General features: G+C 38.9%; 1 protein-coding gene across 3 annotated transcripts in view; it reads left to right on the top strand.

Moving 5' to 3' along the window:
• The first annotated feature begins 9,359 nt into the window (after positions 1-9,359).
• SMAP1 (small ArfGAP 1) overlaps positions 9,360-26,297 on the top strand; it is a 190,165-nt gene continuing 173,227 nt past the window's right edge. The window contains exon 1 of one of the 3 annotated variants that reach the window (XM_047103213.1): positions 9,360-9,695. In XM_047103213.1, coding sequence (XP_046959169.1) covers positions 9,578-9,695 — 118 coding nt within the window. In that variant the 5' untranslated portion in view covers positions 9,360-9,577. The remainder of the gene's footprint in view (positions 9,696-26,297) is intronic. The other 2 variants (XM_047103208.1, XM_047103211.1) reach the window with 2 other exon arrangements.

The following is a 26,297-nucleotide window of genomic DNA, read 5'->3' as shown; positions in this document are numbered from 1 at the left end:
TTAGTGGAACTCCCAGTACAAAGTGTCAAGGCAGAGATGTGGAATCTCTGGGGAGCTGATTGAATGGAAAATGAGGCTCCAGGAGAGATGGGAGTTTTGAAGAGCATGACAGAAATTAGAACTTGGAAAAGATTCCCTGATCCAAGGGGAAAGCAGCTGTCAAGGCTGTCAAGGCTGTCAAGGCCTGTAGAGTGGCAGGCAAAAGGATGGACCCTCCACAGTTCCTTGCAGTAGAAATGATAGTGAAGTTGTGAGATGCATAGCCCCTGACACAAACACATGTGCTTTAGGAGTGAACAGCAAGGGGCTGAGGACTCAACACTGCCAAAGAAGGAAAGGACCAAAGTGGAGTTTTCTTAAGGCTTAACAAGGAGAGTTTGGATGTAGTTATACAGAAGTGCCAAGAGTGATGTTTCCAGAAAGAAGGGGAAGTCCTCAGCAGAGAATGAGGAATAATGGGAACAAATGAAACCAAATTATGCTCAACTTTCCAGTGGACCTATATTATATAATGTTACCCAATTCCTTTTCTCCATCTTCTTTCTATTGAGGTATAATTTATTTACAATAAAATGCAGAGGTTTTAGGGAAATAGTTCAATGAATTTTGACAACTGTATATATCTGTATAAAATCATCACCCCGGTTAAGATACCAAACATTTATATCACCCTAGAAAGTTCCCCTGTGCACCTTTTCAGTAAATCTCCACCCTACTCCCTTCCCAGACAATTATGGTTCTGCTTTCTATGATCACATATTGGTTTTGTGTCTCCTCTAGAACTTCATATAAATAGAATCATACAGTCTGTATTTTTTTGTATCAGGCTTATTTTACTCCACATAATATTTTTAGATTTATCCAGTTTGTTTTGTAGATAGTAGTTTCTTTTAATTGCTGAGTAGTTTTCCACTATGTAAATACACAATTATTTGTCTATCCATTTTCTTGTTTATGGACAGTTGGGTTGATTCCAGGTTTTGGATATCATGAATTAAGCTGTTATGAACATTCTTAGGTGAGTTTTTTTGTGACTGTATTTTTTTTTCATTTTTCCTGGAGTGGAACTGCTGGGTCATAGGAGAAGTGTATGTTTAACTTCATAGAACAAATAGTTTTGTAAAATGATTATAACATTCCGTATTCCCACCAGCAATAAAGTAATATTAAGTGTCAGTTGCTCTTTAATATTTGGTATTGGTATTGTTGATCTTTTTAATTTTAGTCATTCTAATGGGTGTGAAGTGGTATCTCATTGGTTTTTTTTACATTCCCCAATAACAAATGATAATGAACACCTTTTTTTATCTCATTGGTTATTTATGTATCTTCTTTTTGCCATTTTATTTTACTTTATTATTTAAAAAAATAAATGTTTTACTTTGGAGTGATTTTAGGTTTATAGAGAAGTTGCAGAGGGTCTTTTGCCATTTTAAATGAGTTGTCTTTTTATCATTGATTTGTAGGAGTTCCTTATATATTCTCTAGGTCTTTTGTATTTATCATGTATTACAAATATTTTCTCCAAATCTATAGTTTGCTTTTTATTTTCTTCTTAAAATATATTTTCTAAATTTTATATTTTCTCCAGGTTTTTGAGATATAATTGATATCTAACATTGTGTAAGTTTAAAGTTTACAATGCTTTTTCATATGGATAGTGTATCTTGTGTCCTACAAAATCTCTGTCTACCCTAAGGTAGTAATGGATAAATAATATTTTTAAATGATTTATAATAAATCTATGCTTATTTCCTTTCCCTTTTTTTCCTAAAATGATGCTACTTTTGGTTTAAAATTACTAAGATAATGCACACTGTTTTGGTAAGAAGGTCAAGAATGAGAACAGCAGAAAATTCCACATAAAAAGTGTCTCATCCCAGCAAAGTTACAAAACCTCAAAGGCCTAGAAGAAAAGGACTAAGTTCCTTTAAAGGGTAGCGAAGTTCTTTGAGAACATATCCCTTCCACTTCTATCAAATGGCACACGACTCATTATCAATAATTTTGGTGCTCTACATAAATCAGTTTTAGTTTGACTTTTTATATCTAACAAACAAAAGAGGAATGCGTTAGAAGACTTCCTGGTGGTTAAAGTATCTAAAGGGAAACTAAAGAGGCAGCTTCAGAAAGACAGCAGCTGAAGTAGCTGTGAGGATCAAGGGAGCAGGATCCAATAGATGAACAGATCTCAGTAGGGATGAACCATCTCCAACTGTTCTTATCTTTGTGCCACTCAGTTCAAGCTCAACTTTCTAGGGGAAAGTATCTGAATGGCCTAATTTGGGCACACGCCCAGGGGACCTTGGCTAAAAGTCCCTCCTTCAAACCTGGATTCAATAGAGGAAGGAGATAGTTCCCTAGAGAAAAAATGGGGCACTGCTACTAAAGAAGGCGAATGGATTCTAGGAGGACAAAAACAATACATGCCCACAACATGCCTTAAAAAGGCAGAACATATATCTTTCAATTTGTGTTTGTGTCTTGTGCTTTAAGCAGGATGAAACTGCCTTTATTCGCTCATCTTTGAGTCTTCCCTCAAATAACTGGGCTTGGTTGAGTTAAAATATATTACTGCCAACGCCAAATTTGTGAAAGCAAAGCCCATCCCAGGTTAGTTTTGTTGTGGTGTTGTTTTAAATCTTGAAGTGCAATGTGTACTTCTGATGACTTAGAATTTTTCTTTCTAAATTGAGATGCAGAAACTCTGTGGACTCTAATATTAAGTGGGGGAAAAGGGATAACACTAAATAAAATATAACTTGGTCAAGATTGGAAGTGAGTTAGGATTGAAAGTGATACAAACAATTTTTATGCATCAGATTCCCTTTTTAAAAAATCACTTAAAAAGTTATGTTTATTAATTTTGCTCTTAGACATTATATGTTTTTACAGACAAGTTCCTACATTCACTCTTTTTGCTCATTCATGCATTCCGCAAACATTAATTAAGGTCTTGCTGTGTGCATTAGCAGCAGAGGCTCTGGAGATCGGTGATGAGATTGTGAAAGAACCTGATTTATGAAGATACATGATAAACTATGATAGGATTGAAGGATGGGATTGGCTGTTTTGTTCACTAATTTTTATCTTTAGTACCTAGCGCAGTGCCTGAAAAATAGAAGGAACTTAAAAGTATGCTGCTGAATGGAAGACTAAATGAATGGAGGGAACAGTCAACTGGTGGTGTTGGAAGTACAGAAGATAATAGGATGGTACAAGTTCAGGAAGATTTTCTTAGAGTTGTTTAACTCTGCTTCAACAAAATTCTGCTTCAACAAAACTCTTAGAAGAATGAAGGCTTGAGTTGCCAAAGCCCAAACTTGAGGACTGGCTATCCCTCTATGTTTCCATCAGGCTCTGCATTTAGTTACAGATGGAAGTTGGTTATCTTATCTCCAACAAAGACTGCAAGAGTGGGATGTGTCCTTCTGGCTCTTTGTAATCAGGCTTTTTGTGACTGGGGATGCTGGTTGCCCATATGACATTAAAATTTTTTCAGTCTCTGTACTGGGGGTAAAAATATGAGCAGAATTTGAATTTGAAAATTACTTCTTCCTACATTGAGTGGTGTGATGGTGTATGTTCTTCTATAATAGACACTCGCTCAACACTGTATATTTGAAATAACTCCCTTCTGGAGGAAGGTAGAGAAGAAGTGTGTGGAAGTTATATATCTTTGACAGAAACCACACTCTCCCTACACTGAGGAGAGTCCACTGGTACCTAAGCATTGATCTCGAGTACTCCACACACCAGTTGGGCAGGGTTTTTAGGAACCACAAACCCATTAACATTCCCTGATCCAACTTTTGAAAACAAACGAAAATAAAATCTAGGTCTTTCCTGGGTTTCCTCTCTTTGCATGTTGTAAGTTGTATTTGTTTATATTTCTCCATGTTTGTGTATTCTCTTGCTTTAACATACTTGGTCTCTCTTTAACTCTCACCATTGTTGGATCTAACTTGTCCTACTCAGTTTTCTATCCCAGGGGGGTAGCATGGCTTATGAAAAGAGCAGGACCTTAATGCCAAAAAGCAAAAAGACCTAGCCTCAAATGTCAGTTATGCTCTTTCATATCTAGGAAACTTTCAACAAAGTATTCAACATCTTTGAGCCACAGTTTCTGTGCTGTTCAGTTATATTTCCGTTTCCTCTTTCTGGGTGCATGGTAGGATTATACTTCTGGTTCCCTTAATATTAGCACATGTCATGTACTTGTCAGTGGATTGAGAATAGAAGTAGACACGTGTTATTCCTGGGGAGAAGGCTGTAAGAAACTAATCTTGTTGCCTTTCTGCTGAAACATGACAGAGATTCTATCAGTCTGATCCTTGAGTGAGGGCAACATGGAGCAGAACACCAACCCAATGGATACATAGCATGACCAAGAAATAAACTTCTATTGATGAAGTGAGGTCATTAAAATTTGGGGGTTGTTTGTTACTCAACATGAATTATCCCATCTGGCTGATGTCTCCTAATATGAATAATGATTATAAGATTTACCTCAAAGAGAATTACCAACCCACATTAGAGGATTAAAATGCAGTGGCTTGGGGCGCCTGGGTGGCTCAGTCGTTTATGTGTCCAACTTTGGCTCAGGTTGTGATACAGCTTGGAGCCTGGAGCCTGCTTCGGATTCTGTGTCTCCCTCTCTCTGCCCCTCCTCCGCTTGTGCTTTGTCTCTCTCCCTCTCAAAAATAAACATTAAAAAAAATTAAAAAAAGAAGTAGCTCTTATTACTATTACCCCCCCTTCTGCCAGCTGTCTGTATCTACCATTCTTATCAGACATTCCACTTACACACTCATACATGGCTCACTCTTGTCCATTTCACTCCACCCCCATAATTCTCTTTCACTCTACCCATAATTGTCCTTCATTGCCCTCTGCCCACCCCCCTACCCCCCCACCCCCGCTTACCAACTCCTTCTCTTAGTCTTCTGTGGAATACCAGCTCCAATTTGGTCAAACTCTCTAAACCTGTTTCTTGTCTTTTTTTCTCCAAATGGGACAGATTTTTTAATTTAATTTTTTTAATTTTTTAATTTATTGTGTGAGAGAGAGAAATCGTGAGCAGGGGAGGGGCAGAGAAGGGGGGGAAGAGAGAGAATTCCAAGCAGGCTCTGAACTGTCAGCACAGAGCCGACATGGCACTTGAACCCATGAACTGTGAGATCATGACCTGAGCCAAAACCAAGAGTCAGACGCTTAAAAGACTGAGCCATCCAGGCACCCCTGGAAACAGAATTTTAGAGTTAAAAGGGACTTCACTTCTCTAAGAACCTGTAGAAACAGACATTCAACCTCACTCTTCAGCCATCAAACATCCATAAACACCTTACCATCTGGAGTTCATTGATAGAAGTTACTTCTTCCCGAAGAGCTAGGTACTCTAGGTCACTAGGTACTCTGCCCCCCTCTTTTTTTTTTTTTTTTTTTTTTTTTTTTTTTTTTTTAGCTCTTAGCATTCATTTCTTAAGGGCACCAAATTATCTTTGGCCTCAAAGGAACCTGTAGTCATTTAGCTGTTCTGACTTCACCTCTCCCACACACAGTTTGGACATTTACCTTACACTCTACAGTTAACTGTAGCCATGCTTTCTATCCCTGTACCTATATTTTCTTCTCTCTGGCCTTTCTAACCATCCTCATCCCTCCCTCAACATTTTACTGAAACACCAGATAGTTGCAGTCCCTGGGAAGTATCACCAGCTGATTTCTCTTCTCTTGCTCCTGGGCTAAAGGAAAACAATGAACTGTACAGACCCATGACTGTGTGTTATCTAAAACTGAAATAATTGACTTTTCTGGACATTTGGCTTTAGTGCTCATGCTTACTTCTCAGAAACCTCTCCTACCATGGCCTCTGGTTCTCTTCCTGGCCACACTTTACCTCTCTTTTCAAAGGTTCACCTTTCTCTGTCCACTCATCGTTTAGCTGGAAATCCCCAGAGTTTTGTCCTCGGGACTCTTTGTTTTTGTCTGCATGTCTATATGTCTCTAGAGGAGTCTCATTTTTACCCTATGGCTTCTATGACCATTTAAATGTAGATGATTCTCAAATGACTTTCACTAGCACTAACTTCTCTCTAGAGCTTTAGAAGTAGATATGCAATGTCGTATTAGACATATGGAGGTGGATATTGCATGGACATGTCCTTAAGTAAACACCTTTCCCCCTCTAACCACAAAAGTGTACTATCCTTTCTGTCTTGGTCTGAGTTAATGGCATCACCATTTACCTGTCTCCCAACTTAGAAACCTTGGTGTTATTCTCACCTCCTTTCTCTCAACCCCCACATACAGTCAGCTGCCAAATCTTGCTGCTTCTAATTTTAAAACATCATTTGACTTTGTCTCTTCTAAACTCTATGCTACTGGCTTAAAATAGGCCTTTGGCATGTCTTCTTTGGACTTACTGCAACAGCCCTGTCTGTAATTTGTTTCCCTGATCCCTGACAGTATTTCTCCCCTCCCATATCCTCCAGCCTGCCATTATAGTTATAGAAAACAAAGCTAACCAAGTCTTTTCTCTGTGTAAAAGCTTCTTCTGGCTCCATATGCCCACAGGGTAAAGTTCAAACTAGATAGCCTGGCTGTAAATTTCTTAACCTCCTGACTCCATTCTACCTCTCCTCCTTGTTTCCTTTCCTGTCTTCATGTTCTCTGTGCACATCCTATTCTCACTGCTTCCAGCACAAAACCATGCTTTCAGAAGTCTATGTTTAAACGCACATATGTATTACATTTATGTAATATATGTGTACACATACACATACATATATGTAAGTATATTTAAATACACGTAATATATTTATATGTAAATGTATGTAATATTTATATGTAAATACATGTGATGTATATTACATATAGAAAATATATGTAATATATATACATATTTCAAGATATTTCTTTTCTTCCTCTTCATCTGTATTCACTTGAAAAATTCCTACATGTGTTAACATCTAGTTTAAGCATCATGTACTCTGTGAAGTCCTTCTCAGTTCTTCCAGGCTATTGGTGTTCTCTTCCTTTTGTTCCCAGAGCATTTTATATTTGCTGCAGACTTTACTGTGTGGCTTTTAATTTTTCTATTTACGTGTTTGCATCTTACATTAGACTGTAAGCTTCTGATTGTCAGAGAACTTTACAGAAGTTGTTCAGTAAATATTGATGAATTAATGCAACATTGTTTTTCTCCCAAGGTGTTTTTGGTATCAGTGTCTCTTTTTCATTCTTTCTATTACATATTTAATAAATAGTCAACTCAAACTTAGATTTTTAATAGCCTCCAGGATGACCATCTAGACAAGCACTGTTCAGTGATGTAGCCACTAGCTACATGTGGTGATTGAGCACTTGAAATGTAGTTAGTTCAAGTTGAAGCAAACTGTAAGTGTAGGATACACATTGGATTTTGAAAACAGTAGGAAAACAAGAATGTAAAGTATCTCAGTAATAATTTTTAATTTTATTTTGACAATTACTCATATGTTGAAATGATAGTATTTTGGATATATTGGATTAAATAAAATATACCATTAAAGTAAAATTTTCCTGTTTCTTTTTTTTCTATTTTTAAATGTGGCTACTAGAAAACTTAAAAGTATATATATGTGGTGTGCATTATATTTCCATTAGACGTTGCTGTGCCCCTTTAATCATGTGAATCATTTCTTGGTGATAAGCCTGTGTCTGTTTTTTTTGTTTTTGTTTTTGTTTTTTCCTTAATCCTTGCAGTGGTAAGCAGAATTTCCAGGGAGGAGAAAAATAGTGTCTGTTAACTGGTATTGTTGGACTAACCTTCCCCAAACATCCCTTTTTTTAATGCTACCATCCTACTTGAAGAATCTGCAGGTTTTCTGTTGTCAGAGGCATCAAGGCCATATTGCTTTGTCTGGTTCCCCAAACAATTAATTCTGTTGCACCTCACTCACCCAGACTTCTCTCTCACTCATCTTAAGTAGTACCCTTGACCTTTAGTCTGTGTTCCAAGATCCTTGAAGTCTGTGCTTTTGTGCATGCTTCTCTTGCTCAGTATTTTCTTCCTTGGCCCCCATTTAAATCAAGCCAGACTTTAAGATATGACTTAAAAGTTCTACCTCCCACATAATGTTTTTTCTGTTTATTGGAACTGACTCTGATATCCTACTAGTTATTATTTGTCAGAGACACACAGTTTAAGTTCTAATTTGTTCAGTTACTCAGCATCTTCACTGATATCACCATTCAATTGAATTACACAAGAATTTTTGAGATCTTGTGCCAAGAACAGGGATAAGTGAGTATGAGGGTCACCTTTATGCAGGGCCTATGGTAGGAATTGGCCCTGTGGAAAAGTATAGGACACAGGCCCCATCTCATTGCCTTTCTTAGCATCTGTTCCTCCATAGGCAAGAGCCACGTTTATTCTGATTGCAAAAGCTTCATATTAGAAATTGGTCATATGCCATGATATGCCAAAATAGTCAAATAGCCTCACACAGGGTTCAAATCGCATGAGTCCTGATTGGGGAGCTCCGGGTTCTAATTAAGTGTCTTCTTTCCCTAGTTTTTCACACATTAAAGAACACTGTTTATATAGCTTCTTGTTAAAGTAACATCGCCCAGTGTTTGCCTCCTTGTGAAAGGCCTTTACTTTCCTTATGAAAGGCCTTGTTTTCACGTGTTTTGGACTCTGGATCCAGACTGCTTTGGATTTGAATCTCAACTCCTCCACTGGGTAGCTCTGTAACCCGGGCGTTATTTAACTCTTCCATACCTCATTTTCCACATCTGTATAATGAGAATAACGTTATCACAGGGTTGTGATAAGGGTTAATGAGTTCATAGTTCTTGGCACAGAGTAACCACTCAATGTCAGCCCTTAACATATGTCACTACCAAACTATTTCTCTGGGACTGTTTTCACTATTTTATTCCACTAGTGTCTCCAATTTCTAGGATAGTGCCTGTTTCAAAACTGCAGGTGAATAAACATGGAATGAATAAATGAATGCACTCAATCACTTTTATTTATGCATTTCCAACGTTGCGCCAGCAAGCGCAAAGGCAAGAAAGCAAGTCAAAGTCACCTCCTTGTAAAGGTCTTCCTTCACCGGGTTTCACCTGAGGGCACTCTGGTACAGTGTGATCTCCAAGGTGGGGAAGCCCACAGCGGGCAGCACTAAATACCTTCCCGCAATCACCTTTGGCGAAGGGCCCAGCGCAGAGATCCCCTCCCGGCCGGTTTCCCGGGGAAGTTCGGCGCATGCGCAGCTCGCCCGGCGCCTGGGTTCCTTCCTGCGGCGCCACCCGGAAGCTTCAGCTCCGTCTCCCCCCCTCCCCCTCCCCCTCCTTGTGCCTCGCCGGCTCTGGCTGTGCGTGCGGGGCTGGCCCGGCGAGGAGGCGGGACACGTCGGCGCTGCCACCCGCCGCCGCCGCTCCTCCTTCTGTTCCAGCTGTCGCTGCCGCCGCCGCTTCCTTGGCTGAGTCCGCCCGCGGTCCGGCGGCTCCAGGTGTGTTCATCCCGCCCAGCTGCCAGAGCCCGCCGCCGCCGTAGCTGCCCCGGGCTCCTCGCCCCGCTTCCGAGATGGCGACGCGCTCCTGCCGGGAGAAGGCTCAGAAGCTGAATGAGCAGCACCAGCTCATCTTGTCCAAGCTGCTGAGGGAGGAGGACAACAAGTACTGCGCCGACTGCGAGGCCAAAGGTAGCGCGGACGTCGCCGCCCCTAGTCGGGGCCTCCTGCGGCCGGTGACCTTCCCGTCGCCACGGCGCCCGGGGCCCGAGCGGACGCCGCGGCTGCGCCCGGCCGGCCCCGGCCCTGAAGGGAGGGCGGGCGCAGGCTGGAGTCGCCCCTCACCTCCGCCAGAGGCGGTGGCGAGGTCAGGCCCGTGGGCGCCGGCACTGGCCCCAGCCCCTTCTCCTCCCCGGCCCCGGGTCAGAGCCGTGCCCGCGTCGCGATGCTCAGACCCCCCCCCCCCCCCCCAGAGGGCCGGGGCCAGAGCCGCGCCGGGAGCGCGGAACGGGGCGACGGCCTGGCCAGGGCTTAGGGTTAAAGGGTTGCCCTCCACCCGCCTCAGCTCGCAGGTACATCCGTGGGTGGGGCCACCCTTAGTCTCGGTCTCCGCCTCGACCCTTCCCCCGTGACCACGTCGTGCCTCCCGGGGCTCCGAGGCTCGGTATCTCAGGTGGAGCCCTACCTGCCTGTCCACCTGACAGCTTTGTACCGGGCTTTTGCTTCTTCACGAGAAAGAGTATGGTGGTCCTTTTTTGCTGGTTTGGAGTTTTACTGAGTGAAACCATTGGGGAGGGGTCTTTAGTAGTAGTAGTAGTGATAACTGTTTTTTTAAATCTAGATATTAGCCAGAATGAAGAGGAATTTCATTACGTGAGTCCCGTGGACGGTGTGCTTATTATGTTCCTGAAGCTTTTAATAATTACATTGTGTCTGACCAGTTGCTTTGGGAGAACATGTGGACATTGGTTTGTGTGACCCATAGACGTTGAAGGTGCATTTTTTAAAGATCCAGAGGTGAAAAAAACCCCCTAATTTTAGTTTGTTCAGTTGGAGGGCTTCTGCCTCAGCTTTTGAAATAGATACACTATTTTTAGCCTATATGTTTGGGTTTGGCGATCTGATTTATATTTAATGTCTTCTAAGTAATCTCATGAGAAAAAGGTTTCAGATTTTTAAAAAGAAACCTGTCATGTGTTCAGGAAAAGATCTTGCTTATTTGTAAATTGGTTTATGTGGTGAGAAATAGGTAGTTCTCCAAAGCAGAAGTCAGACTTTGAGAATGTCATTTAAGATTTCTCTTATTTGACTTAGACTTATCCTGAAGCTTTACTGTTCTTACTCAATATTGTGTAAATGAGGCACGTTTCAGTGGGCTGATAATGTTTGATTAGACTAAGCCACATGGCATCAGGAAGTCACTTCACTACCATACTATCATAACAGGTACTAGATCACTGGAAGGTCATGTGGGAATACTGTAACTGACCATGTGTTGAAGCACTTTTCATATAGTACCTTGACTCACCCAAGCTGATATTTATTCTGTGTAACTTTTCAGGTGATGAATTAAAAATGCCTGATTATTGTAGTAAAACTTGTTTACCTCATATTGATTATGTGTGTGGATTTTGGGGGAATACTCTTTTGTATTGAGGCTCAATTACTCATCACTGCACTAGTAGAACGCTGAAAAATGGGGCCTTTAAAAGGCCAGAAAAAGAAATGAGCTGCATTTTGGGTAATAAGTTACATGCTTAAAAAGAGATCCTAGTATATTTTAAAATCTATTCATTAAATATTAAATAGTAACAGTTTTAGTAAGTACCTTCATTAGGTATAGAAATAATTGAAAAATAATGTTTGTTTAAATTTTTGTCCCCCAAAAAGTACTTTATAAAATCAGATATTCACTAATGCTTCCCAAAAATAATTTATAGGTTTTTAAAAAGCCATTATTTGCCACATGGTAACATTTCCATTTCCATCTTTTGAAGTAAGGAGAGGAGAATCATGTACTTTTAAAATTAGGGCAAAAATTTTATTTTAATCTGAGGAAAAGGGAGCATTAGTTTTGCTTGCTATTTGTATTGCCACTGAGGTCCATAGATATATATTGCATGAATGTTTTATTTTGGTTTTGTTTGGTCTTCTGTTTCTGGGTTTGTTTTTGAGAAATGGAGAAGGTTGGAGAGAAGAGAATAGTATCAAGAGTTTGAGGATGCAATGTGAAGGGCATGAATTCCAGTCATGATTTAGAAAGACCGTTACTCTTTCCATGTTGTTACTAAATCTTGAATGATACTAAATTGATCTTCTAAAGATTTATTTTATTTTATTTTAAATGTTTATTTATTTATGAGAGAGAGAGAGTGTGAGCGGGGGAGGGGCAGAGAGAGAGGGAGACACAGAATCCGAAGCAGGCTCCAGGCTCTGAGCTGTCAGCACAGAGCCTGAAGGGGAGCTTGAACTCACGAACCGTGAGATCATGACCTGAGCCAAAGTCAGACGCTTAACCGACTGAGCCACCCAGGCGCCCCAACTTCTAAAAATTTTTTTAATGTTTATTCATTTTTGAGGGAGAGAGAGAGACAGAGCGAGACAGAGCGTGAGCAGTGGAGGGGCAGAGAGAGAGAGAGGGAGACACACAACTGAAAGTGGGCTGCAGGCTGTCAGCACAGAGCCTGACACGGGGCTTGAACTCACGAACTGTGAGATCATGACCTGAGTGGAAGTTGGAGACTTATCCGACAGAGCCACCCAGACACCTCTTAAATTGATCTTCTGAATTATTTCACTGTTTTATCTTGATCTTCCAGGAAAAAAAAATCACAGTTAAGTTTAATTAGTTTAATTAGATTTGATCTCATAGTTGTATTACTTGAAAAATTTGACATGATTGGACCACTGATATAATTAAATATATTTTGTACAAGTTTTGAGTCTTTGGTATGGTTGAACCCCATTATAGAGCTCTTTAGTAGGGTTCTTGGCTTGTTAAATGATTTTGGATTCATTATTATACATGCCAGACAACATAGTAAATGCAGATAGTGAAATTCTGATTAAGTGTATTTTTAAAAGATATGCTAAGGGTCTTATTCTACACCTTAGCTATTCTACAGAGTTCCATACTGTATGTATATATATATATGTGTGTGTGTGTGTGTATATATATATATACATATATATATATATTAATGTTTTCCTCACTAATAAACTACATCAAGCTTTTCATGTATTTTGAAGCTATTTCCTAGTTAACTCAGTTTTCTTTCAAAAAATACTTCCTCCACTACTCTTTGAGAACAAGTACCAAAAACTAAATTTAAAGTGTAGGGCTAAAGATTACCCCATTCTGTTGACTTGTAATAGTTGGCAGAGTTATATCAATTGGATTTTGACATTTTCTTATTGAGTCACCAGTGTGTGTTTCCTGAGTTGACATTATTTAAGAAGTAAGGAGGGAGAGAAGGATGGCATAGGTGCCAGTTTCCTGCTCTTGATTCTACACTTACTAGATCTGTTGAGCAACTAGAGAAAAAAAACAGGCAGATGGGGCTGGACTTCCTCTCCCTGGCCTCATTGGTGACTCTCTGGGAGTTTTAATACAGTTCTATTGGTTATTAGTTGGTGGCGATTTATGGAGCAGTGAGGATTTAGAGCCTCTTGCCAATCTAAAGTTTAGTTTCTAGTATTTAAAGTTTCATCCACGGTTAGTACTAGTTTTGATTCTGAACGTGTATCAATTGGCATGAATATGTTGCCTCTTGCCCAGTAAGTTTTGGGGTAGTAAGAAACAAGCTTTTTTGAACACTTAGAGATTGTTTTGTTTCATCTGTCTGGTATTAAGAGGTTAAGTTCCTTGCCCAGATCAAGCACTTATTTCTTCATTCCACAGATCGTGACTTGAGGGGACAATGCTAAACACTGTATTGGATTATGGAGCTAAAATATTTGTGAGATCTAAGGAGACCTAAGGAGTTTGTTCAGAGAGGACTGCATTTTTGCAAATGAGTAATTCCAAAACAGTGTACTAAGTATTATAATAGTGGTTATAAGAGGTGCCTCCCTCTCTACTTATTTTGGGCTGCTGTCCCATCTCATGTGACTTTTGGTTGTCTTCACGGTTCCTAGAATGCTGCCTCAAGGCCCTTGCACATGCTGTTCTTTCTGCCTGTGAAGTTCTCTAACAGTTTTTTGCTTGATCAGTTTTACATATCATCCCCTTTCTGCTTAAATGTTTCTTGAAGGGAAGTGCTTCTCTCTGATTTTCTATATTAGATTAGACTTTCCTTTATACGTGTAAGACACATCCTGAATGTTTTATTACACTTAAGTACAGTTGTAATTAAACATTATTTGGGTATTTATTGGGTAATCTATATCCCTGTTGGATTATAGCTATAAGAGAGAAGAGACCTTGTTTATCTTGTTTAGGCTTGTATCCCCTGCCTTCTACACAATGGGTGACATGTGGTAGGTCTAGTGTAACTCAACAAGTATCTTTTGAATGAATGAATGTGAATGAGTACAGAGCCAAGGGCAGGCAGCAGGGTATGTGGAAATAGTTCACATATAGGCGGAGTGACCCTGTTGGAAAATATTTACAGGAGTCTTGTTTGAGCTAGGTTCAGAAGATGGAGTGGGATTTTAGCAGATGGAGAAGGAATTAAAGGAGACAGCTGCACACACAAGGTGCATAAGAGGTATTTAAAATAACATAAGAGGTTTCCATGTGGACTTTTTTGGGTAAGCTTTCTTTAAGCATGGTCAGATTTGATGGTGGCGGGTCAGGAAGAACTGAAATGGTGAGAGATTCCAGGCATGTCACTTAATTATCACAGTAGTCCAAGCAAGAGTGTAAGGACCTGAACTCACTTAATGTTGGGGTATAGGGCAGGAAACAGAACAGCTGTAGCTATTTTAAGGAATAGGGTGTTTACATTGGAGAGGCTGAAGGAGCAAAAATTGGGAACCACTACTGGACTTCTGGCTTCAAGGCTACACACTATTACCACTGCTACTGTTACCACCACTGCCATGGCTTCTCACCCGTGGAGCTGGTGAGCCAGCAGATGGGGGAATAAGACTGTGGTTACTGCAACCCTTCAATGTCTTGTTAGACATTTTTTCAGTTGCCCTTACTATAGGAAGATGGTCTTTGCTGAACTTGTGCCTTCCACGTGCAAATAACTGGCAGACTAATGTCCAACACTTTGCCTTCAAGGGAGTCTTCTAGCTTTCTAACCTTTTCAAAAAGTAGAAACATGAAGTGAAGGTTGTGAGACCCAGTCCAAGAGTCTACTACAGGCAGTGAGGATGGAGAACATTTTTCATTAAGTGTGTAATGTTTAAGAGTTCTTATGTAAACGTATTTTAAAGTAATTCATATTAAAAAGTAAAATTCACTTGAGAAACTGATGTTTATAATGATGTTGATGCTTATAGGATAAATTCATACAAACAAAATCTTTGATTGTAATTCACCTAAAGAGACCTGCAAATCTGAAAGTTCCCTCAAAATGCTAACCTTCAGGTTTGATTGGTCCGTTGTTGTCATAATTCTGCTGATCTTGAGATTTTCTCTGATGATTATGTGTAGAGCCTGGTGTCAGAGCCAGGATAGAAACCACTGGTCTCTCTCTGACTCATCAGAGCACAAGCAGGGGAGGAGCAGAGAGAGATGGAGACACAGAATCAGAAACAGGCTCCAGGCTCTGAGCTGTCAGCACAGAGCCTGATGCGGTCTCCAACTTGGAACTGCGAGATCATGACCTGAGCCGAAGTTGGACGTTTAACCGACTGAGCCACCCAGGTGCCCCTATCTTGGCGTTTTAAACCACAGAAACAACTTGATAGACTTGAAAGAGCACTGACCTGGATTAAGTTAGTCAAGCTAGGTTTGAGTCCAGCTTTTGCCTCTTGACTTACTTGGTGACCAGTTGTCCCTGTTCTCATTGAACCTTACTACAAAGATTTATTTCAGCTCTGATGTGATCTGTGTTCTTTTTTGAAACCTATGTTTCATATCACTTCTAAGTCAGTATTTACTATTGTTGATTTCAAAAAAATTGTTTTTTTAAAATTAATAATTTAATTTTGGGCCTTACAGAACTTTGGATCTTGATCAAACCTGTATACTTTTAAAGCTTTTCACTGATGATTTAGGTCTTTCTGAGCCAATTACCTGGTATTATCTTTAATTATCTCAAGCTGTATCATATAACCCACAGGAATATTCCTCACAGATTGAGGAATCCTTTTGTTTGAAACTTTTTCCCTAATGCTTTCATGGATTAGAGTAATATCAAAGAAACTATCACCTGTTCTAGTCATCTACTACAGCCATACTTTAGGACTGTATAGCCATACATAACCATACATTTAGTCATACATAGTACCATATGGAAATGGCTTAAAGAATTTCACTAAAAAGAGCTTAGAGGCACGTGGGTAGCTCAGTTGATTGAGTGTCTGACTCTTGATTTCAGCTCCGGTCATGATTCCAGGGTGGTGGGATTGAGCCCCACATTGGGCTCTGTGCTGTTGGAAATATGTACTAATTTCATGCTCGTGTCCATTTTGAGTGGTAAATATGAGGACTTTGAGAGTCTAAAGGGCAGAGAATTATAAGCCTTCCAGTAATTCTCCATTCTCTGTGCATCCTCCCCTTTCCCCCAACAATTTTTCTTTTTTTTGCCTCCATTTCACAAGAGATCCAGGTGATTGCTTTTAGGAGTGATTGATGATAGACTTTCATATGTCTATCACTGATCTTTTGTAAAGAGTGCATTTCAAGGACCAATGATCAGCTAAACCCAAATCTTAAAAAGAAAATAAAGGGAATTTAAAACTTCTCTGGGAAATTATATTTAGGATAACTTTATCTTCCAATACAGGAACATTCATTAAAAATTATGGTTTAATCTAGATGTTTTTTAATTGATGTATTTCTACTCTTGAAAGCTGCTTTTAATGTAGGGTGGTGATGGTGCATCGTGCCAAAAAACTAGCAGAAGTATGATTTTTGAAGTGAAATGATCATCACTAGTATATTAATTTCCTAATGCTGCTATCAAAAATTATCACAAACCTAGTGGCTTAAACAACACAAATTATCATCTTACAGTTCTGGAGGTTAGAATCCAAAATGAGTCTTCTTGAGCTAAGATCAAATGTGTCCCTTTTGAGGCACTAGGGGAGAATCTGTTTCCTTATCTTTTCTAGCTTCTGGAAGTCACCTGTGATGTTTGCCTCATGGCCCCTTCTGCCATCTTCAAGAGTGTCATCTTCAGATCTCTTTCTGCCTTTTTGTGTTTGCATCAATACATCTTCTCTGGCTTTTGTAAGGACCCTTATGATTACATTGGGTTTATCTGGATAATCTAGGATAATACTATCTCAGTGTCCTTAACTTAAACACACCTGCAAAGTCTGCTAAGCATTATGATAATTTATAAGGAGCAAATAAAATACAGTCTAAAGTTTGTCATATTATTAGCCAAAAGAATGCCCCATAAGTACTTTTAGCTCCAAGGAGCTGTACAACTTTTTGATTCTGTGACATTGGAATTTTTTGTTGTGAGACCTGTGGCTCACTTCCTAGGACTTGAAAATCATTGTTTGGGGGAAATCCCTGATTTTAATGGCTTCCTATTGTGCCAAAATGAGTTATTGCTCTATTAATGCCCTTTATAAACAAAGAAGGGTTTTCTCGAGTTTATGTCTTCTCTTTTTTTTTTTTTTTTAATGTTTTTATTTATTTTTGAGACAGAGAGAGACAGATTATGAACAGGGGAGGGGCAGAGAGAGAGAGAGGGAGACACAGAATCTGAAGCAGGCTCCAGGCTCTGAGCTGTCACCACAGAGCCCAACGTGGGGCTCGAACTCACGGAGTGTGAGATCATGACCTGGGCCGAAGTCGGACGCCCAACCGACTGAGCCACCCAGGCGCCCCTATGTCTTCTCTTAATAATTCTTTTGTTTTTGACCTCAGGAGAGTGATCCTTTTACTGAGATTAGCTTGCTCCAATCTAGGGTTCATGATAGTAGGATATATATTTGAATAGCTAAATCAGAACAAAACTGTGGATTATTTTTAATGGCAAAGAGTGGAGCATGAACTTGATCAGGAGCCTTCACCACTACACCATATCTTTGTCAAAAACCAAAACACTGCACATGGGGTAAAACAAAACAGAAAGATGAGTTTATTATAAGGCTTTTTACCTGCAAGTCAGGAAACTCAAGGCTGTGGGAGCAGTGAGTTCGGAGTTGCTCACAGACTAAGGGATTTTTATGGGATAAATACAGAAGTTACTTGGTTGCCTAGTGGTCTTGTTTGGATTTGGGTAGCTAGGTTAGGAACAAGGAAGTTCATAGATGGCCTGAACAGACTTGGTGTTTGATGATTGGCTGGTGTCCTTTACTTATTTCTGAGAGAAGAGCTGTAAGTTTCTGTAAGATTGGGTTAAGTTTCCTTTATGCATTGGTGTTGACTGTGTCCAATTTGTCCTTGACATAAGTGACTTCATTTTGGTTTGGTTCTACACCTTCTAGACTTAAGAGTATGAAATCACATCTTATATAGATAAAATTTAAAATCAGATTTGACTGGGCTTTAAAACCCCTTAATAGTTTATATGATTTTTATGTCTTCAACTGTGTATAATTATTCTTATGGAGACAAGAATTTCATTACTTCAAAATAATTGGGCTTCATTAAAGAAAAGAAACAAAGGAAAGTTTCTGCATTTCAAACTGTTCTACTTAAAGTTAAATATTGTCCCTAGTGGTGAATGGCCATAGGTGAATACTCAGGTTATTTCTCCTTGACAGCATTCCTTTTTATAATTTTAATATTAAATTTGTGTAATCTTAATAAATGTTGATATATTTATTAATAGAGCTATATATGATGACTATTACATGATAATAATGTATATGAAGCATTTATAGAGTTTGATATATAGTAGGTAGTCAGTAAATGTTGCATTTGTATCTTAAGTCTTGTATAAGACCTATAAACATTTTTGTTTTCTTTTTTCCTCCAATTATTTTATTATTATTATTATTTTTTAATGTAAGTATTTTTTTTCTTTTTTCTAAGTGTTTTAGTTCTGGTTTAGTTAACATACAGTGTTATGTTAGTTTCAAGTGTACAGTGTAGTGATTCAGTAATTCTGTACATTACTTGGTGTTCACCATGATAAAGGTATTCTTTAATTCCCATCACCTATTTTCACCCTCCTGTAACCATCAGTTTGTTCTCTATAGTTAAGTGACTGTTTCTTAGTTTGTTCTTTTTCCATTTGCTTGTTTGTTTTGTTTCTTAAATTCCACATATGAGTGAAATCATATGCTGTTTTTCTTTCTCTGACTTATTTCCCTATATATAGCATGTATAGCATATATCTAGCTCCTCCAATTACCTTTTAAGAGAATTGTTCAAGGTTTCAGATGTAAGAAAACTCCTTCCTCCTCCATATTTTCCCTAAGTTTTATTCTTGTGAAATTTTTCTGAATTTTGTGTTTTGTTTTGTTTTTAACTTAGAAGTTGTAATTGACTATGAGGGTTAACTTTTGGTTGTAATTATTGTAGGAAGTAAAAACAAACAAACAGCTATCCAAATATTTGATAGAGACACATTCTGTTCTTTGTAATGTGGTTTCCTTTTCTATTTGCATTAAATTGTTATTTTTTACAAGCAAAGGTTACTAGTCTCTTGTTGCAATTACTCTCTCCATATTGTGAGATTACAAATGATTTTTTTCATTGTGGAAATTTTGCTCAGCTATTGTACAGAAGCAGCTTCCCTTCTATTGTTTATTTACTGAAAATTAGTTGTTACTTGGGATTTGTTTTTTAGCAGGGACAATGATTTTACTTCCATAGATGAGACAAGGCTATCAGGTGACTGCCTTCTTTTTTGGCCTTTTATCACTTGTCCCAAATTTATGGCAATTATACTTTGACTGGTTTTAACTTAGTTGATAAAATATGCCTGTAAACAACAGGAAACAATAGTTTTTGCCTAAAATAAATGTTTGTCTAGCTTTCAAAAAAATAGTTGAGGGGACTTCCAGTTTCTAGTCTGGCTTTAAGACTGGAAGGAGCTTCAAGTCTCCACTCCATCCTAACAAGTAAAAAGCTCAGCAAACTGCAAAATCAGCATCTCTTCTTAGATCTTAAGTGAAGTCACAGGGCAAACTGCTGTCCCCAAAATAGGAGAGACAGGCGAATATAGAGAATCACAATTCAATTATAACTCTGTGGAAACCAGTACTGAGGTAGGAAAACTATTGACAAATTGCTGGAGGCTCACTGTGGACAAATATAAGAGTCAGAAACGCCAGGAGGACACAGTTACGGGTAAGGTCCCACACTTTGGTGAGTTTTACCACCAGGAGCTCAACACAGTGAATATGGGAGAAAAACCTATGCTTCTGGCAGGGGAAGGAGAAAAGGAACCATCTTGAAATACACCAGAGCATTCTGTTCTTACTTAGCAAGGTCTGCCTTCTGGAGAAACTGTTTAACTAGAGCTCAACCGACTTGGGGAAGGGAAATACCTAACTCCAGCCACCTGTAGCCTTTCTCAGGAGAGAAGGGAAATGCCAGTTTCAGTCTACTCTAGCCATCCTGTCCCATGGCGGAAGGGGACAGCTCTGGTAGGGGGGCTGAGATTTGTGAAGCTCACAGTACAGACAGAGGCTCACTGAAAGAGTGAGATGTAATCATAGAACTATGGAATGCTTCCCACCACATTACTAAAACTGTCTACAGCAGTTAATTTTATCTAGCACATCATATCCAGCTGTCAAGAAAAAATTACAAGGCAGGGTGCCTGGATGGCTCAGTTGGTTGAGTGTCCGACTTTGGCCCAGGTCATGATCTCAAGGTTCATGAGTTTGAGCCCCATGTTGGGCTTTGTGCTGACAGCTCAGAGCCTGGAGCCTGCTTCAGATTCTGTGTCTCCCTCTTTGTGCCCCTCCCCAGCTTGTGCTCTGTCTCTTTATCTCTCAAAAATAAATAAAAACATGAAAAAAATAAAAAAAAATTACAAGGCGTACTAGGAGGCACAAAAAATAGTTGAGGTTCTTAAATTTCACAGTGAAATTGTTTCACATATCAGAAGTATGGTTACAGGCTACCAGCTCACCTTGTGACACCTAAATATAGTTGGAAAAACATGTAAAAATACTTTCATACATTAAATGAATGTGTAAAGCATATGTAAATGGCTAAAGTTACACTATGTTCAGTTTGAATAAACTTGTTCACATCAAATCTATTCCAACCTCTTCCAGTTTAAAAGGTTCTGAAGTTTTGTAGACAAGAGTATCAGTCCCAAATAATACTGTTACCCAGAGCTAAGGGACAGATCTGTAAACTTTTGCTGCTCAACTGAACTATAATCTTTATAGTAGATCTCAAATACTCACATTCAAATTATTTTTAGAATTCACATGAAGTAAGGAGCATTATACTCATCAGTGACATTTCATATATGTATGTGTCCCTTGAAAATAGTTTACATGGAGGTTGTAATTACTCTTTATATTAAACCTTGGCTTAATATTTCTTTACCAAATCAATGATTTGAAAAAGTTGGGAGGGGGATCCTTCTAAGTTAAAAGAAACAAGAGATACAGCTAATCACAGTCTATGGTCCTCGAGAGGATGTTTTTGGAAAAAGATATTTACAAGAAAATTTTGCAGTGAAGCACTGTTGTGGGAAATAGAACACATTATTAGATGGCATTGAAAACTTATTGTTAATTTGGTAGGTGTGATAATATTGTGGTTATGGGGAGAAACTTTATATTTTTTAGAGATTCATACTGAAAAAGTTAGAGGTGGTATCTTGATGTCTGAAATTACTTTCCTGTACCTCAACATAAAAAATGAAAATATGGCTAAAATGGCAAAATCTTAACAATTGTTGAATCTGGGCAGTGGATATGTGGGTGTTTGCCGTGCTATTCGTGTTTTCTGTTCTGTATTTGAAAATTTTTGATAATAAATATTAAAACAAGATTTTAGTTTTTAAGAAATAAACTCAAGGTACCAAATAAGTACATAAAAAATGTTCAGCTCTCCTTGGTTGCAGGTTTTTCTTTTTTTCCATTTGGAAGGATAGCATTAATTAACTAGTCTTGACTGATAGTATGTTTCTAGATATTTATATAATTCTCTATCAAATGATATCAACATATATCAAGTATTCTGAACATGCTCAGAGTCTGCATAAACACACCAAGAGAATAAAAGAAGTTAAAAAAAATCAAACTATGATTACAAAAACAGTGTGATTAAGGAATAATTACATAAACTTTTGGCTCTTCATGGTAGACCCTTAGTGATTTTAGGTTGCTGGTCAGAAAAAGGATTATCATGGAGCTGTTTTAGTGCTGTGTAGCTGTTAAAAAAGCATTTGAAAATGCAGTAGTGAATGCTCTAATTTTACTTCTCCATCATCCTGTTTTTTAAGAATATGTTAAAGAGAACTGCCACAAACCATCACAGTACACCAGAACCTCTAATGCTAATCACTATCTTGGATTTTATCCAGGGGTTACTTAAAGAAGTATTCATTTCACAGGTACTTTATGAACACCTATTATGTGTAAGGCACAACTGCTAATTGCTGTATTAATTGAAGTAGTGTAAGGTATGTGAATCCTTACAAGGCTTCTGTTTAGGACTTTCCATTGTAGGACATAGAAACAGAAGTAGAATCAGGTGCTTATGAAAGCCCTAGAAGGGGTAGAAAAGTAGGCTCCATGCTGATGGAACCTCTAGGACTGACTCCCAGATCACAGCAGAACTGACCTTCCAGGGAACCATTAACTCAGAGCCTGTCACTGAACTGTTGAGTCTAAGAAAACACCAAATTAGCTGTAGCCCAGGGATTAGAAAGCTACATCTGCCTTACAATACCGGTAAACTGGTAAGTAGGTACTGGAATGTGGGGTCTGTCATCATCTGTGTCAAAATTGCTTCACACCCACGAAGTGGGAGACTAGACATTCTATGATCTTGTCTTCCTGCAGAAAATAGCTAAAAAGGGCAGGAGAGTAGTTACCGCACTTTTGCTTTCAAATATTGCATAAGTGCATCTAATTGATGGAAACGTTCTCAGTCAGAAGTTTATAAAACAATCTGAGAAATAGAGTTTTTTAGCTTTTCATCCTCTGAAACCAGGAAGGCACACCAGAAATAGGGTGGAATAGATTGTGTGAGCAAATCAGCAATATCTACCATGGTTTCTGTCTTAGCTAGTTGCATCAGAATGAATAGAATGTATGTAGCTTGAGAAGGAAAGAACTAGAAAGTCCTCCAGCAGCCATTTATTTTTTCTTTGTCTTTGGCTCTGTCTCTGGGTCTATAACACATGATTCTTTTTGCCTGCTTCATTCTTTACTAACTGCTTTCCCTTATTCATATGCTTGCCTATACCTCATTAGTTCCTAAGTCTATATGACCTGTTATTTGGCTTCCTAGAGGCGGTTGTTTTTTTCTTTGGGTCATATACCATATTCCTGGGTGAGATGAACTGGCCCAGCCTGGGCCATGTGCCTACCTCTGATCATTGTAACATGGAGGTGATGTGGTTTGAAGTAGTGGGGTTCAGAGCTAATGGGCAAGAAAGAATTCTTGAGACATCTTTGGGAAAAGGTGGTTTTATTAAAGCATGGGGACAGGACCTATGGGCAGAAAGAGCAATACTGGGGTTGTGAGGAGTGACTGATTATACAAGATTTTCTATCCTGTGGACAGGAGGGTGATATTAGGGCTTTAGGAAATTGAGTCTATAGGTTTCTGGAGATGGCATTTTTTCTTTCAAATCATTAGGACAGTTGCAAACTGATGGAGACTCTGCCCTGCATGACCTTGATCTCTATCAGTTAACCATTTGTTTTTCCTTTTGTTCTTGGGCAGCCTGAGGAATGCCTGAGGAATGGGGGGTAGTGATTGTGGGGTGTTAGCTTGTGCTTTGCCCTCAGCTTGCCTTTTGCTCCCTCATCATTTCCCCCCTGAACAATTTTGACCCTTAAATCTCTAAGGTTGTTGAAGGCAGAAGGTCTCATGTTCTGTGTAGCTTCTTTCTGCTGAGTAGGGGCGTAGAGATGTCCCTACTTTTGGCTTGACATTGATCATCTGGGGAGTTTATATGTATGAGTTACCAAAGGCAGAGGCAGCTGAATCCATTGTGGACAGTAAGTATCTCTGTGGGTGGTAAGGATCATCGATGTGAAATCATTGTAGTGATGGAGTCTTGGCACCAAGTAGAGACATTGAAAAAGCCAACATACTAGGTAGGATTATTATGACTATAAGGAATAAGTCCAACAGAGAGACCCCTAACAGTTGACCATAACCCCCCCTCCCCCCAAACCAGTAACTTAACCAATCATTTAAAGAGAGAGAAGGATTTTATAGAGCCTCAGTGTGGGTATCCGTATCTTTTAATAGGCCTGTGACATTTTTGTGATAATCTGGAGTATATATACATCACTCTCTTAATAATGGCATATGTACCACCTTGTGGTGCTGTTAAAACATCTAATGCCATTCTATTTTGTAGAACTGTTTCATGCATTTGAGTTTATTTTTGAGAGAGAGGGAGGGAGGGAAGGAACGTGTGTGTGCATGTGAATAGGGAAGGGACAGAGGCAGAGGGAGAGAGAGAATCTTAAGCAGGCTCCATGCCCAGGTTGGAGCCCGATGCAGGGCTTGATCTAATGGCTGTGAGATCATGACCTGAGCCGAAATCAAGAGTCAGATGCTTAACCGACTGAGTGACCCAATTGCCCCTGCATTTATTTTAGTGTTTAATAATGTAATGCTGTTTTGAGAGTCATTTGAGGCCTTAATTGTGTAACAGGTGTTATTAGCCATCATATAGACTCTGTTTTGTCTATATGATGTAAGCGTCAGATAATTAATAAGAGGCACTTTTATAGAAACAAAAGAAAAATATACATTAATGGTTAGAGCAAATTATAAACCCAGTGTTTGAGTCTCGAATGCTGCCCATGAAAAGATTTTTGGGTGTCAGGCTTGAAGGATCCTCAGATGGAGTGGGAACAGGCAGCTGGAATCAGATGGGTTTTTCTGGTTTGTAATTCAAATGTATCTGGTGATCCTTTTGAAAGGCCCATTGTAAGAAGGAACTGTCGGTATAAATGGGGGAAAAAAGAATGAAAAAGTACTACCATCACTTTCCTTTGAAGAGAAATTTGAGGTCTTCCATAGGTTCACAGAACAGGAAGGGCTGTTAGTTTGCTTATTGGTTTCCTGTGAATGACTTACAGGTTTTATTCTAGATATATGAGCCTGTGAAGAGTGTCCCTCTAATGTTATTGCAGTGGGTATACATAATATGACCTGGTAGAGGCCTTTCCTTTTGGAGTAAATCCCCTGCTGTATTAGACTTTCAATCCTTTAAATAAACCATGTCTTCTGGGTTTTTATAGGGTGGGTTGCCAGTAGCTGTCACATTAGGTATAGGGAGGATATGGTTTACATATTCATTTAGAGATTTATGAATTAACCCACCCTTAAGTTAATAATTTAATAAAGAACTATAGTCTTTATTGATTGGTCTACAGTGAGAAAAGACATTTCATATACAGTTGTTGGGAATCCATCCCACTTTCCACTTATTCAAATAATCATATGCTGATGGGGTCTTATTATTATCCCCACAGAATAACAAGCAAGAAGATTGTCAGTACATGAGCTGTTTCTCTGAAGTTTACCTCAAGTTGTCCAGCATCAGTTTTTAGAGCTTCTAGGAAAAAGCAGTTTTAGTTTTTAATGACTTTAAAAGTTAAGAGAATGGAAGAAGATTGGAAACCTTAGTTGGAGAGCTATAGCCAAATACTTGAGGAAACGAGAAGAATTTAGGTTATACTGTAGTTTATAATAAATAGTATTAAAATTTAGTATCTACAAAGATGTGTTATTGAAACATAGTTTTCCCCTATAATTACCCTCATTTCCAGAGATACCCAAATCAAGACTAATTTGTTTATAAAACAAGTCCGGTTTAATTGCTTAGATAAGCTCAGGAAGAATAGCGATTGACCATGTAGATCTTTTAAAATTTGTTTTGCTGCACCTTTTCATAAGGAATCTATATTGAACTTTAGTAGCCTATCTAGGCCAGAAGCCAAGCCAGATACTTGCCATCACACATGCCTACAGTACCTGTAGACTTGGGCAAATTTCTCTTCTTGAGGTCTCCCAAATATCCTGAGCTTCCTGCACTTGCCAGGAAGTGACATTCTTTACTCACCTGGAAACTCTGTAAGCAAGGTATTAGGCCAACATTTCCAAGGGGCTTTATGCTTCCATGTGTCATAAAGTCAGCTTCAGTTCCTTAAAGCTGTTTGGTCATATCCAAGTCTATGCATGTCTCTCAAAAATGACATTCCAGTCAAAGCCTAGGTAAAATAACCAATGTTTCCAATGGTGTCCTGTTGCAAGGAGAACAGATTCTTCTTGAACTTCTGCAAATGACTATGATTGCCATAGAAGAAAGAATACTCACTGAGAGTTTTCTGAATTTCAGGGGGCTTAGGTAGACAGAAAAGTTAAATGCTTCAGTTTGTTTACAAATGAATACTTTATCACATTTCTGTAAATCATAGATATTTTAAGAGAAAATGTCCTTAATCCAGAAGAGCAAACATTAGAGAACCAGCAGTGTTTCAGACAAGAGTCACAGAAGTTATAATCATCTTCAGTTCATTTAATTTCATGTTAGTAATTCTTGTTCA

This window comes from Lynx rufus, unplaced genomic scaffold (genome assembly GCF_022079265.1).
Source record: "Lynx rufus isolate CCGP_SWC_20201006 ecotype Redwood Valley unplaced genomic scaffold, mLynRuf1.p SCAF_6, whole genome shotgun sequence".
In the NCBI taxonomy this organism is placed as follows: Eukaryota; Metazoa; Chordata; class Mammalia; order Carnivora; family Felidae; genus Lynx; species Lynx rufus.
The sequence above is the reverse complement of the archived record's forward strand: the minus strand, read 5'-3'. Positions and strand labels throughout refer to the sequence as shown.